We start from the raw sequence: 15,597 nt of genomic DNA, 5'->3' as shown, positions 1-15,597 counted from the left end.
TGTCGCCGTCGTCGTCGTCGTCGTCGTCGCCGTCGTCGTCGCCGTCGTAGTCGCTGTCGTGCCTCTATTCCGAGGCGTAACCATAGTGATTAGCGATCGATAACAGGCATGCGCGTTGTCAAATTTACTCGTAAAACGAAAGAACCACCCTCGTTTTACTCTCTCGTATCAAATGATTCATTACTAATAAAGATTAACGAAACTACATCTCCGATGATCTATGCATCTCACTCTATGTTACTCACCATCATATTCTTTATTGTTCTCTATCGTGTGTATCGGGCTCGAGTACGATTAACGATTTCTTTTTTTTTTTTTCTTCTTCTTTTCCAATTAATTCAATTAATTTAATTACACTTTAGATATAGATTTTATCCTTACGAGTAACATCTTGATGTAACATCTGTACGTGATTCAATGAAGCATATACGGAAGTTTTAAAATTATATATTGATAAACGATTTATATTTTATAATACTATAAATACTATAAATACTGTAAAAATTTCACAATATTATAAAAATATTTATTGAGAAGATTAAATTTATGTAATTAAATTTATTTTTAACCATTTATATTAGATATTCGATAAGTAAGAATAATACAAATAATGAAGATAGTATTATATAGTATTTTTTGTCATTAAATACATCAATAAATTTATTTTCAAAATTGAACTTATAGATTTATTGTTAATATATAACGCGTATATATTTTAATGATATTATGTGTTCATAACTTTTAAATATATGAATTGCGCGATAAAAAAGTAAAAATTAAGTACAAATTGGGAAAAAAATTTAATTTAAAATTTATTTAATCTGTAATAACATTTAAAATAGTTTTTTGGTCGGAAGAAATTTGTATTAGAATTTTTGAGCGCGGTACATTTCAATTTAATAAATAAGAAAAATAAAAAATAAAAATATTTGATCAAATTGTAGCATAAAACTTAATCATACATTATTATATAATTTTATATATTTATATATTATATTTATATATCTTATATATATATATATATATAAACGAGATACTAAAAAAAAAAAAAGAAATATACGACAATGACATTCAATTATCAATATATAGTCATCTTGGATGTATCATGAAAATCTGTTGAAATTAAATTTATTAAATTATCCATCTTTATAAAAATTTGTGTAAATTTATGTTGTCAAATTTTAAAAGAAAGTATTTTTGATTGTTATAATTATAAATTAATAGCATCTTTCGAACATAACCTATATTTTTTCGGTGTTTAATTGAAATCAATTTGAAACGATGTTAAAAAAAATAACATTGAATTTTAAATCAAATATACGTTTTCTTAGTAATTTATCAGCAAAATGTAAAGAAAATATTGAAGATAAAATGCAAGCTTGGCAAATTCATTCATATGGTGGTTTGGAAGAATTAAAACTCTCAAATGTCAGAATTCCAGTAATTAATAGACCAACAGATATTCTTGTGAAAATTGAAGCTTCTAGTGTAAATCCTATAGATATATATATGACACGTATGCAATATTTTATATTAATTATTTATTTATTAAAGTTTATTAAGTTTATTAAGTTTCAATGATAAATATTTAATATTTATAATTGAATATTTTGTATTAGGAGGATATGGTGCAGTAATTTTAAACTTATTAAGAAAAGCAAAAAATCTTACTAGTAGACAATATGACGAATTAGAATTGCCATTAACTTTAGGTAGAGATTTTTCTGGTATAATAGTTTCAAAAGGACATGGAGTTGGAAATAAATTAAAATTAGGTGATGAAATATGGGGTGTAGTTCCTGTGGAACAACAAGGTTGTCATGCTAATTATGTAGTTGTAAATAGTTCGCATGTAAGTAATATTAATTGGTTAAATGACCAAAAAAAAAAAAAGAACAAAATGTATAAATCAAAAAGTTATTTATCTATAGGTTACTTTGAGACCTAGAAATTTGTCGCATATTGAAGCAGCCAGTATATTATATACTGGTCTTACAGCATGGTCTGCATTGTGGATTACTGGTGCATTATATTGTAAAAGTATAATGCCTCTAAAAAGAAGTAACAAAGTTTTAGTATTAGGTGGTGCAGGAGGAGTAGGAACTATGGCAATACAACTTTTAAAATCTTGGGATATGAATGTAAATCATTCATCATATCAATAAATTTATTATTTCTATACATATTAAAACATAAATTAAATTGATTCAGGTTGTTACTACATGTAGTAGCGATGCTGTCAATTTAGTACAAAAATTAGGAGCTGATACTGTGATTGATTACAAATTAGATGGCGCTGATTCAAAAATAATTAGTGAAGGACCGTATGTATTTTATTCTTTAAATTTTCATTGATTCATTCTATGTAAAATGATATAAATTTCTAATTTATTTCTAATTTAGTTATAATATAATTTTGGATTGCGCTAATCAAGGACCAGATATGATAAGATTAAAGGGTTATCCTCATTCTACTTATATAACTTTAAATTCTCCAATATTAAAAAATACAGATCAACATGGATTAATAGCTGGCACAGTAAAAAATATAGGTGAATTGTTGAAATATAATATGTCTATTGTTGAAAATAGAAGTACAGTGAAATGGGGTTTTTTTACACCTTCAACAGCAGGAATTAAAACACTTAAAGAATTGGTTGAAACTGAAAAGGTAATATTAATTTCCATCGTTTTAATTTTAATTAATAATATATATATACATATACATGTACATATATGATTTTTTACTTTATTTAGCTTATTCCTGTAGTTAAAAAAGTATATTCATTTCAAGATTTACCACTAGCATATGAAAGAGTAGCTCAAGGTCATTTACGAGGTAAATTAGTTATTGATATGACATAGTATTATATCAACAATTAATTCAAAAAAATTAATAATAAAATTATTTCATACAATAAATATGCATTTTATGTTATACTTTGTTTACTATATTTTGTACTGACTCATTAATACAGAGAATATCATTTTCAAAACCAATTTTATTTCGAACATCATACCAACAATCATTAGCTATCTCGATCGCTTTTTCTGTACCATTCTTCAAAATTTCTTCTAAATACATTGGATCCTTAATTAATTTTGAATATTCTTTACGAATTGGAGTTAATTTTTCTATAATAAAATCTGCCAGCATCAATTTATATCTATAACACATAAACGATTAAATTAAAATAAAAAAATAATTTAAAATTGTAAACTAATGAAAAAAAAAAAAATTGAATTTTTTAATGTACATACTTTCCAGTATCTAATTCTTCTACTTCAGAACATATTTGATCCTCAGATTTTCCACTAAGCATTGAATGAATAATAATTAAATTTGAAACACCAGGTCTTGTTTCTGGTTCATAAGTTACTTTTGAAGTACAATCGGTAACAGCTTTTTTTATCTTTTCCAACAATATATCAGGTTCATCTAATAAATCTAATCTACTTCTTGAATCTTTCTCAGACTTTGACATTTTCTTTAAAGGATTGCGAAGAGATTTTATACGTTGACTTGCATTTTCTGCAATATATATATATATATTGTAGAGTATATATATATATATACTATTAGAAAAAAATAATTCATATGTTTATCATTATATATTTTTTGTAGAAATAAAATTTTTACCATTAACTAAAGAATGAGGTACAGGAAAAGTATCTCCAAATTTTTTGTTAAATTTAATAGCTAATTCTTGTGCTAATTGAATATGTTGAACTTGATCTTGTCCAACTGGAACATGTGTTGCCCTATAATTGAATATAAATAGTTTCTTCGTAAAATTAGTTTTAATTAAGTAATATAAAAAATTAATTGATCAATTTTTATGAATAATTGAAACAATAAAATATTCTAAGATAATATTAAGCATTATTAAGACACTTTAATTTGATTATTTTTGTGCATAAAATACTTACTTATATAGTAATATATCAGCAGCTTGTAAAATAGGATAAATATATAAACTCAAAGGGATGACTTTTAATGTCTGACTTTTTTCTCTATATTGAGGTAGGCGAGTTAATCGTGCTTGAGTTGAAAGACATCCCAAAATCCAACTTAATTGTGTATGCATGGATACAGTAGATTGTTGGAATAATATACTCTTCTTTGGATCAATACCGCATGCTAACAATGTTGCTGTCATTTTAAATATATTATCATTTAACTCTTTTGGATCCTATTAAATTATATTCACTTTCAATTCATATTTTTTTTTTTTTATTTTTGAAAGAAGATTTTTAAATTTATACACATATATGTAATACATTTATATTATTATAAACATATAATAATATAATATATTATTATTCTTATAAAACAAGAATTAATGAAATATAAGATTGTTTATATCATTATTGGTATATATTAAACACAAAATACATATTTAATAAATTCTTACATGTGATAAAGTAATAGCATGCATATCCACAATGCTCCAAATAACATTTTCTCCATTATTCTGGAATTGTATCCATTTTTGTATAGCACCAAGATAATTTCCCAAATGTAAATTTCCAGTTGGCTGAATTCCCGAAAATATTCTTTTTGGATAACATTTAGAAACCTGTAATTAATTGATATATTTAAATAAAAAATTAATACTTTTAATACTTTTAATACTTATTGTGAAACTTAACCTTTTGACTATATTTTTTTATGAGTATATATTTGGAATTAATTCTTTGAAAACTATGAATATTTTTTATTGTTTTAAACATTTTCAATAAATTAATACATTTAAATAGATTGTTATTTAAAATTAAATTCAAAATACGTGTTTTTAATTAATACTGAAAAACTTATCTAATATGAAGCTAAATGTATTCTATATTTTTTTATTTATATATATATTAATTTACTTATTATTTATATTATTATTTTTTATTTCTATATATATATATATGTGTAGTTATTAGTTTATGTACAAAATTATATATATAAATATTATATATTACAATTTGCGGGAATTTTAAAGAACATTTATATATATATGAAACAAATCAAGTCTTTTATGTAATTATTATTATAGAATTTGAATATTGTTTATTTTTGCACAATTAAAAGAATTCATTATAATTATATTATAATAAATATATTATATTTTCACTTCATATTCATATAAATATAATATAAATATATAAATTCTGAATATTATACTATACTATAAAATTTTGTTATAATATTGAATATCATCATTTTCATCAATGATGTGAATGATTTATTTGAAATTTTCTGATATATTTTTCTTTAATTCTTTTTTTATTAGATGATACATCATTATATATTTTTATAGATACTTTCATATGTCTTCCTAGAACTAATAACATTTTTATCAGAAAATAACTTCCGTTTAGCAGCGCTGATTAAAGAAAACCACCAATGAGTTTGTCAAGCTTAGTAAAAAAATATGTTTTAAGAACTATACTTTATTCAATGAGAAAAAATGTCTAAAGTAAATAAATCAAATATATAATGTTTTGAAATCACATAATATATAAAATTTGAAATTTAAAATATTAATTAAATAATATATCAAGATTAAGATTAGATTAAGATTAGATTATATCAATACATAAAACTATATTGATTCTCGCTTATAACATACTGATAATTATTTTTCATGAAAATAGATTCACATTATATTATTTATTGTAAATTTTTATCTTAGAAATTATTTATTGAAATTTATTTTTTTTTATTTTAATTAAAAGACAATTTAAAAATAATAATATTTTATCATATATAATTTACATTCTCAGATTTGTGAATCCAACTTTATTCATTTTAATTTTTACTCATAAAGTTTTATTTACATTCGGTGACTCAACTAGTTGGATAAAGTATAATACTTGGAATATATTTTTTTGTTAGGATTGGCAAACTCGATGTGATACGCAATTTCTACTATTAGTGTCATCTAGTAGAAATTATTAGAGCTAATATCTTCTACCACAGAATTTTCTTAATTTATATATACCCTTCGAAAAGCAATTTGCATACTGATTGTTGCACAGCTGATCTCGTAATATCATTTAGAACGATATTTTTTTGTGTGTTTTTTTAATACTTATGAAAAATCGACTGTGAAAGAACATTGCAGATATTTAGAGGTTTGTTTCGTATTTGTTAATAATCATATCTTATTCTTTTAACATTGTGACACATTCAAGGAAAATGTATTAAGCAAGTAATTCAGTAATAGTGAATGGATGAAAAGTGTATCGTCGAGATTTACAGAAGTAAAAACCGTGTGAATAATCTGTTTTGGTGTTTGAGTTTTATTTATTGGACTAGTCAACGGTTATGGTATATTTGTCGGGTACCTGGGGTATGGGAGAAACAAAATCGCAGTGCCATAATACAAATAATTCCTCCTTTCTGCAGGAGAATGATGAAGAAGTCGCATTATTACCACTCAAAAATCAGGTAATAATAATTTGTTTTATTTAATTATACTAATATATGTTTAAATAAAATATTGCCTAAATAATCTTTGTTACCATTTATTTTTTACCTTTCTATTTTTTAATAACAATATTTAATAAGAAAGATTGTTTTTGTTTGTTTAATTTTATGAATCGAAAACTTAGCAATTATATATTTTTTTCTTTTTTGCTTTTATTTGTTTTTATTTAATACATCATACAATTTTATATTCATGTTTATTCATTATTTATTCATGTTTATTTGTGAATAGAATTATTTATTTGTCATTCTTATTAAATAAAATATAATAAATATATATATAATAAAATATAATAAAAAAATATATTCAGAAAAATTATTAAAATTATAAAAGAATCAGAAAAAAAGAATAAAAGATAGTCAAAAAAGAATGAAATTATATATATAATATTATGATTCAGTAATGATTCATTAATAGAATTCTATGTATGCATTTTTTGAATATCTATTCATCAGAAATAAATAGAATTAAAAATAACAACTATAAATAAATTTAATTACAAATTGCATAAATATTTAATCAATGCACAAGACTTTTTATTTGTTATATTATATATTTAAAAATAAAACATTTTGTTTTGTAAAAAATATAACAAAATAATTTTATATGTTTTATAGGTTGGTGGACATACAAGATTACTTTTATTAAACCAAAATACTATTTGTAAACCATTAAACTGTAGAGAACTTGATTTTTATCAAAACATTCCACAAGATATTCAAGTTTTTGTTCCAAAATTTAAAGGTAAGATGGTTTTATTATTTTTTATTTCTTTCTTTTTCATTTTTTTTATCTTTTAATATATTTTTTTATTATTATTATTTTTTTAATTAATTATATTGATATCGATTGAAAGGATTAAATAATCAAATTTTTTTTATCCAGGTGTTTTGCAAGCTTCCAATAGTGGTGAAGTTACATTAGATAAACGTTACAGTCCTAGTTTTAGAGAACATGATAATAGACAAGGACATAATTCAAGTAAAAGAAAAAGAGAAGATGTATTAAGGTATGTATTTGAATGTTTTTATATTAAAGTTACATTAAATTAATTAATGCATAAATATTTTATTTTATAAAGATTAAAAATAATAAATTTTAATTATTAATTTTTTTGTATTAGAATGAAAATTCATCATGATAACACATTAGCAGGAATATTAAAACCAGGAATGCATTTGGACAATGCACCAAACAAGCAATGTATGTATGTAAACATTAAATAATATTTTTGTATAAGAAAGTTATACAAAATTAACATTTTTTATATAAGAAAAAAATAATATAAGAATTGTAATATATATGATTAATAATTTTTTCTATAATAATTGATAATTTTAATAATTGAAAAGAAATGATTGGTAATTTTTTTTTTTTTTTTATTTTCTTGAACTAAAAGATTTCCTTTTATTGGAAAATATAACATCACAATATACTCATCCATGTATATTGGACCTGAAAATGGGGACCAGACAACATGGTGATGATGCATCTGTTGAAAAACGTAATAAACAAATTGCAAAATGTGCTGCTAGTACATCAGCTTCATTAGGTGTTAGATTGTGTGGAATGCAGGTTCGTGATATATAATATAATATTGAAATGATATATAATATTTTTATATTGAAGTCTATATAATATTATAATATTAATAATGAAAGTAATAGTAGCAGTAACTTTATAAAATTTTATAGTAAGATATTACAAATGTGATACATAAGTGATATATATTATAGGTTTATCAAGCCAATACCAATCATTATGTGAAAAGGGATAAATATTGGGGTAGAGCATTAAATGAAGAAGGTTTTAAAGCAGCATTGTATCGTTTTTTTCATAATGGCTTTTGTTTACGAACGTTAGTTATCGAAAAAGTGGTATCACGATTAGAACAATTACGACGTGCAATAGAGAGACAAAGCAGCTATCGATTTTATTCGTGGTAATTTTTCGTTGGAATATTTTCAAGAACACTATTATTTAGGAGTTAAAAAGAAAAGTACTCAATTGCTTTTAATATTCAAATTTTTTATTACGAATATTATATTAAAAATGTCAGAAATTCATATGCTCCATATTAAATTTGTTTTAGTTCATTATTAGTCGTTTATGAAGGTTGTCAAATGGATTTTTCGGGGTTTGGTCATTCATCGTCTTTATTACAAATGGACGAAGATTCAACAAATTCTAGTTCTATTAGTGATGACGGTCCTCATACTTCGGATAGCTGTTACGATGGTGACATAAGTAACAGTTCCACAGATTATAATCTTTCAATCGAAGAAGAAATCGGTCAAACGAGTACTTTACGCAGAGGATTTGGCAAGGCAACAACTCGAGAGGCCAAACGTATCGCCAGATTTTACCCTACAAGGTTTGTAATTGATATTTTTTTTTCAATCATTAGCGGGTAAACATTGTTGTTAACATTTTTAGATAAAAAAATATTGATTGTTTCGTTTCGATTCGTAAATATTTGTAAATATTATATATTTAATATCAATATTAAATTTATACATATTAATAGATTATAATAATAAAATAGATTTAAAAATAAATTGTATACATAATCTTCTTTAAAATTATATGAATTAATATGAACAAATAAATATGATATATTTCAATATTTTACAATGCAAAACGATTCGATACGGAAAGATCTGAATTAAATCTGAATTAAATTCCTAACGTTGTGATTTCGTCAAAAATTTATAGCAAAATATAATTTCAGGTGTAAATCTTCGTTTACATTTTTTTACGTTTTATATATTATTTATGAAATAATTTATTTAGTTATATTTTTATTTATATTTATTATATTTTATACATATATATGTATATTATTTTGATGTATTACAACAATAGGAATCTAACAAATATTTCTTTTTCTTTTTCTTTTAAATATTATAATTAGATGATAATTGCACATATCAATATAAACAATTTAATACATTTAACCCTCCGATATATTTAAATAGAATTCGGAATGCACAATCTGGTGAAGTATGTATGTATAAGGTATATCATGCGTATATTTTTTAGTAATTCGTCCGAATCTACGTATTATATGTATGTGTACTATATTTTTTTTTCTTTTCTTTTTTTTTCTTTTTTTCTTTCTTTTTTGTGTATATGTTTTCTTTCTTTAAATAAATCATTTATCATAATTTTTATCGAAACTTCTACTAAAGTAATCGAACAAGATAAATTACATTTGTTAAAATTTAAAATAATTGTATATATCGAGATGTTCATATATTAATATTCATTTTCAAATTGAAAATATAACATACTCCATCAGAAAATTGGAGGGTTAGTTATTACGACGATTTCAATATATATTCAAATTATTTATTTCAATTATATTTTGTTAAAAACCGGTTTAGAGAAAATATCGCATTTTCACTCCCTTAGTGTATTGATACTCATAATAATTAAAAATTATTCTAGGTAATATAGCATTATAAATATTTCTTAGAGTAGGTATATACATTTTACATTAGTTTTTATACATTGTACAATTTTTTTAATCAAATAAACACTCTTTTACAAATAAAAATGACTCTTTTACAAATAATCGCTATATTGTATATATTATAGACTTGAAAATTTATTACTTGTAATTTAAAATAAAAATTAATGGTTCTTTATTAATTTTTTATTAATAATTTATATATATATATATATATTTTATTACATATTACTTATATATGTATATGTATGTATAACTTAATTAAATATATGTATGTATATAATATAATTCTATATAATATATATAGAAAATATTGAACAGACATAAGAGAAATTTTCATTATATTTGCTCAGACTAAGAAGTATTTATTTACAATAATAATTATATAATTGATTTATTAACTGATATAAACAATTTGCTCTATTTACATTTTTCTCTAGGAATCAACGAAGGAAAATCGTTCACTCATAAAAATCATAACTTATTTTCCATCGAATCATTACACTAAAAAACTGATATTGCGATATTTTCGTAATTTAAGCATGTATATTTCTGTGTACCATCACTTTTTAGAAAACTGCTCTTTATTACGGCCGAACTATAATAAAGCGCGGCAATACCAGTCCCTAATCGAGCCCAGTTTCTTACTAGGGGAGGATCAAAGCTGAAAGTGGTGGATTTCAAAATCCTTTCGTAGGTATATTGTTGCTCAAGTGTAGAGTACAGCTCTACAAAAGTTATTAGGTGCAAATATTTCTGCACTAAAATGAAAAAAAAGTTAAAGGGACATTTACATTATATCATGCGTATGCGCATATATGTATATGTATGTGTATATGTATCTGTATATGTCCTGCATATGTATATGTATATATGTATTTATGAAAAATATTTTATATTTTGTAAGATGTATATTATATGTATTGATAAAGTTAGGGAATAGTTAGGGAAAGAAACATGAATGAGAGCTGTTTCTTTGCAATTTAAATTTAATATATATTTGGATGTATTTAGATGCATTTTAATATTGATGTTTTTATAAACGATTTTTATTTTAATAACGATCACATATATTTTAAAAAAGTTATGAAAAAAAGTATATAAACGCGAGATATTTCAAAATTATTTTGTTATTTTCATTATTTGATAAATGAAGGATACGAGTTATTAATTGAAATTGTGAATATAAAAAATTAATTTGTTTATATATACTTAATCGATTTTATTTTTATTTTTTTAAAGGAATATTATATTTTTTTTATTAGTTTATATAAATGTTGTATTTTTAGATCTTATATATGTATGTATACGCAACATATATAGATATACATGTATGCATACATGTGCAAATGTGCGTGCGTGTATGTATATCTATTTTTTATCACTCATTGAATGTATATTTTTTAATTTAATTAATAATTTAACTCGATTAATCTTAATAATCTGCAATAAACGAAATTAGGCATACATGACGTTTAGTAAGTGGTGAATTTTGTTATATTGAAAATATATTTATACAAATTATTTGTTTATCTTTTTAAGTTTGTATATGCATATGTGTATATTAATATATATATATATATATATATGTATATTAACATGTATACACTTTTATTTTATGACACAAACTAAAAAAGATAAATTGTTAATATATGTATAGAGTAATAAGTGAGTAAAAAAGTATAAGTAAAATAATAAAATTTAAAAAAAATAATAAATTATATAATATTTATTATTAATCAATTATAATATTATATAATATTACCATTTAATTAACCTTTTTATAAAATTTTCTTTGTAAAGCGAAAATCTATATGTTATAGGTTAAATATAAAAGACTGTAGGATAGCTATAAATATTTTTTACGAAAAGCGCGAATTATGTATCCACTTTAAAGGCTTTGTATATTTATCATAATATATAATATTAATAATTTATAGATGATTAATATTTAATAAAGAAAAATATTTGAAACGATGAAATATATTTAAAATAAATATTTGCATATTCATAAGGCTTATAATATTATTAACATATTTGAATCGCATATATTAAAACAAAATTTTTGTTTGTATCATAAAATAAGAAAAAGAATTTTTTGAAAAGAATTTCGCCATTTACTTTGCATCCTGTATACGAGATATAAACATTCTCTTTTACTCGAAATATATGACCCACAGGGCCTGCATGCCCGCTATGGTCTGGGCAGTAAAAGGGTTAATAGATGGTAAGAGGTCATACATTGTACCATGTGAAATCTAATGACAGGGCTGTGTGAAAACTTCGTTGTATCTCATTTCATTAAAATGGGAAACGTATTAAAAATTTAAGAGATCGAATCATGATTTAAATGAAATTTTAAATTAAATGATAAAATTCCAGATGTTATTCATAAAATTAAGATTTTATCTTATTTCAAGCATTTCCACCTTAAATATGTACCTAAGTATCTATATATAAGAAATGTATATGTATATAAGAAAATTTTATGATGTATCTAATAAGTTAATTTGCGTTTTAATTGTCATTATTTTTCAATACGATACATATTACGTACATATGCATGAAAAAAAAAATTGAAATAATAGTAAGTATATATGTAAACGTATATCTATAAGTGGAAATTATATATAACGTTTGTTACATTAAATATATTAAATTCATTTAGTTAAGGAACGTTAATAGAATTACTCTTTATTACATTTATTATATTAAATTTGGTAATTTTGGAACAGAAAGTCAATAAAAAAAATAAATATTTTTATGCATTTATTATATATCGCATGTTCTCTGCCGAGACATTTCGAACTTTTTGCGCGGCCCATAATAAATCTTTTACATGTTAATATTCGATAATATCTGAAGAGAAGGAAATAAACCAAGCAATAATAGTTAATAATGCATTCTATGCGATGACCAACTGACAATCCCAGCAGTGAGGAGACAGTTTTCGTTGGATCTACGGACAGCTTGATCGACAGGATGCTCCAATCTCCCAGATACGAACAATGGATGGTTTATGGAACTTCGAGCGATGAATATTGTTTTGGACAAAGTTCGGATAATGATACGCAAGATGCTAATTCTGATATTGAAATTAGATCTGATCCTGGAATAAAGCGACAGAAACATGGGCATGAATTATTTCATATTTACGAAAGAGAAAAGAGAATAGAGAAAGAACTTAAATGTGCCAATATGTCGAACAGATATTCGTAAGTAATTTTGCTATAAAAAAAAAAGGAAAGAAAGAAAAAAAAAACTATTTGACACGTATCTGAAACTGATAATTAAACCGATAATTAAAAAAGAAATAATATTTTAATTCACAGATACACATCTTATCCTTATCAAATGAAAAAAATGAAACAGAAATCTCAGGATGCATTGGTCGACGTAAGGATCATTGATTTTGCGCACACGACCTTTGTTCACGGTTCTACCATGCCTTGTAACTCGGCTCACGCTCCTATGGTACATCAAGGTCCAGATTGTGGTTTTCTAACCGGTCTGGATAGTTTAAAGCGACTTCTACTTGAAATTTTAACTGAAGGTTAATTGCTAAGAATTTGTTATAAATTTCTCTGTATACATATAAAGAACGATACATAAAAAGGAAGAATCGACGAAGAATTTTTAATTTATATTAAAAACATTGATGACAAAACTCTGATTATCTTATTAAATGTGATTGATTTCTGTGAAACAAATCTGTACATATGTATTTTGAATGTATGATTTTACATAGCAAAATTTTACTAAATGTACCAGTGAGTATATGTGAGAAATTTATGAGTCTGTATTGAAATATGTGAATGTGAATTATATACAAAAAGTATTATTTAATTCATATATTCATCAGATGAATATATATATCTACATATACATATATATATATATATACATATATATATATATATATATATGTATATATGTATATGTGTATGTATGTGTATATATATATATATATGTACATAGCTTGTACATTACGCGAGAACCGTTGTCGGTTATTATATGTACATATGATTCTTAATATAAAAATATTCGAAAGAAATATTTTTAAGAAACAATGTATTTATGTATTTTTTCCCTTCTAGATTTATCAATTTAAATCATAGTATAATTCATAGATCATTCAATAATCTGTTAGACTTATACATATAAGAACATATAAATATTTTTTACAAGATACATAGGATGACAAATAATTTAAATGATTTGACCACATATGAAAAATATATGTAGCTAATTTATATACAATAATATATACGATACATTCTTCAATTTATTTGTTGAATTATTTTCATCAAATTAAAGTACTAAGATGCAAATTTTTTTTTCACATGAATGCGTGCGAGATTTTTTGATTTTTTAAAATATTTTTTAAATCGATCGATTATACATAGATTTAAGTGGCCTTTCTTCTTTTCCCCACTTACTGCACGTATCGATCTTCTTGAAGGTAACGAAGTTGAATTACTCCTAGGAGACCATTGCCTGGTACTAAATCGTATCCAGTTATCGATGAAACGCGAAAGGAAAACGGTAATGCGCGTCACGCTCGTTTACGATTGTTAAATGAAATAAAGCCTCATAGTTATATGTGAAATTAATTGTTCTTATAGGATATTTACCAACTATTCGGATAACACCTGCATTTATTTTGTGCACTCGAATTATCTCAAACTTTTGAAAAACTTTCTTGAATAACTTTCAGGAATAATATTTTTTTTCTGTAAATGTAAAGAAATCGAAAAAAATCGAATTTATGTTTCCATTCCATTTTTTTATTTTTTTTTTTTCTCTCTTGAAATGAATAAAATAAATAAATGATTAAGGAAGTAATTAATTATTAATAACGGTACACGTACCGTTACTTGATCTTAGTGCATAACGTTTTAAAAATTACAAAACGGACGATATGATATGAAATATTGAAAATATAAAATATTTTTAAATAATCAAAATTAAATAATCAAGTAACATTGCAAAAGAAAAAAAAAAAAAGAATGTTGAATGAATCTCTGTCGAAGGATGAAGATGTGTATAAAGAAAAGAGGAAGAGAATCGAAGTGGGGAGATGGTGGTTTTAATTTTAATGGAACATAATTACTGTGTTAATGTATAACTATTGACTGTATACAACATGCAGTTTTATTCGACTACTTATGTATGTATGTATACCAAGCGCGGCACGCGTAACATTCGCTTCGATTCTTCTCAGTATGCGGTATATTACTAATACATGCATGTACAATAATGTGTATACTGTTTCTTATGACTAGACAAGTCATAAGCGTGACTGATCGTACTCTCGTTCGCGATCGAAGTCGAGAGCGAACGAATTTTAAACGAAACTTTACATTATAAAAAATTAAGAAAAAAAAAATATATATATATACATATATCCACGCTCGAGAAGTGTAAATATCGAAAGGGGAAGATGAAAACGATTGAAACATTGATCGTATCGATAATACAATAAAAATTATATTAAAACAAAAAAAAAAAAATAGATCGAAAGATGGTGTATGATCCGGTGTCTGAAGAACAGAAGAAACAATTTTTTAGACAGTGTTATGCCGCTCATTTACCTGGGTAAGATTTGATAGGTAGATAGACACGCGTACTTGCGAGAATATT

At 23.6% G+C, this 15,597-nt stretch overlaps 3 protein-coding genes across 5 annotated transcripts in view; 2 read left to right on the top strand and 1 right to left on the bottom strand.

The window, feature by feature from the left end:
* The first annotated feature begins 1,079 nt into the window (after positions 1 to 1,079).
* On the top strand, positions 1,080 to 2,938 carry LOC102670942 (reticulon-4-interacting protein 1, mitochondrial-like). Its single transcript, XM_006617758.2, has 6 exons — positions 1,080 to 1,516; positions 1,620 to 1,852; positions 1,932 to 2,141; positions 2,212 to 2,324; positions 2,404 to 2,671; positions 2,758 to 2,938. The coding sequence occupies exons 1-6, from the start codon at positions 1,282 to 1,284 to the stop codon at positions 2,863 to 2,865; spliced, it is 1,167 nt and encodes a 388-aa protein (XP_006617821.1). The 5' UTR covers positions 1,080 to 1,281; the 3' UTR covers positions 2,866 to 2,938.
* LOC102671075 (tryptophan--tRNA ligase, mitochondrial) lies at positions 2,756 to 4,974 on the bottom strand. Its single transcript, XM_006617759.2, has 6 exons — positions 4,654 to 4,974; positions 4,416 to 4,580; positions 3,931 to 4,193; positions 3,641 to 3,762; positions 3,262 to 3,532; positions 2,756 to 3,167 (listed from the first exon to the last, which is right to left on the bottom strand). Exons 1-6 carry the CDS (start codon positions 4,732 to 4,734, stop codon positions 2,936 to 2,938), a joined length of 1,134 nt encoding a protein of 377 aa, XP_006617822.1. The 5' UTR covers positions 4,735 to 4,974; the 3' UTR covers positions 2,756 to 2,935.
* An 873-nt stretch (positions 4,975 to 5,847) lies between these two features.
* Positions 5,848 to 15,597, top strand: part of LOC102670628 (inositol hexakisphosphate kinase 1) — a 12,782-nt gene continuing 3,032 nt past the window's right edge. The window contains exons 1-9 of one of the 3 annotated variants that reach the window (XM_006617757.2): positions 5,855 to 6,442; positions 7,100 to 7,226; positions 7,368 to 7,491; positions 7,606 to 7,685; positions 7,882 to 8,057; positions 8,219 to 8,424; positions 8,575 to 8,856; positions 12,891 to 13,169; positions 13,287 to 13,603. In XM_006617757.2, coding sequence (XP_006617820.1) covers positions 6,320 to 6,442; positions 7,100 to 7,226; positions 7,368 to 7,491; positions 7,606 to 7,685; positions 7,882 to 8,057; positions 8,219 to 8,424; positions 8,575 to 8,856; positions 12,891 to 13,169; positions 13,287 to 13,512 — 1,623 coding nt within the window. In that variant the 5' untranslated portion in view covers positions 5,855 to 6,319 and the 3' untranslated portion in view covers positions 13,513 to 13,603. Of the gene's footprint in view, positions 6,443 to 7,099; positions 7,227 to 7,367; positions 7,492 to 7,605; positions 7,686 to 7,881; positions 8,058 to 8,218; positions 8,425 to 8,574; positions 8,857 to 12,887; positions 13,170 to 13,286; positions 13,604 to 15,597 lie in introns of those variants that run through there. The other 2 variants (XM_031511462.1, XM_006617756.2) reach the window with 2 other exon arrangements.

Source organism: Apis dorsata, unplaced genomic scaffold (assembly GCF_000469605.1).
Source record: "Apis dorsata unplaced genomic scaffold, Apis dorsata 1.3 scaffold_326, whole genome shotgun sequence".
NCBI lineage: Eukaryota > Metazoa > Arthropoda > Insecta > Hymenoptera > Apidae > Apis > Apis dorsata.
This window is presented reverse-complemented; position numbering and strand designations above follow the sequence as displayed.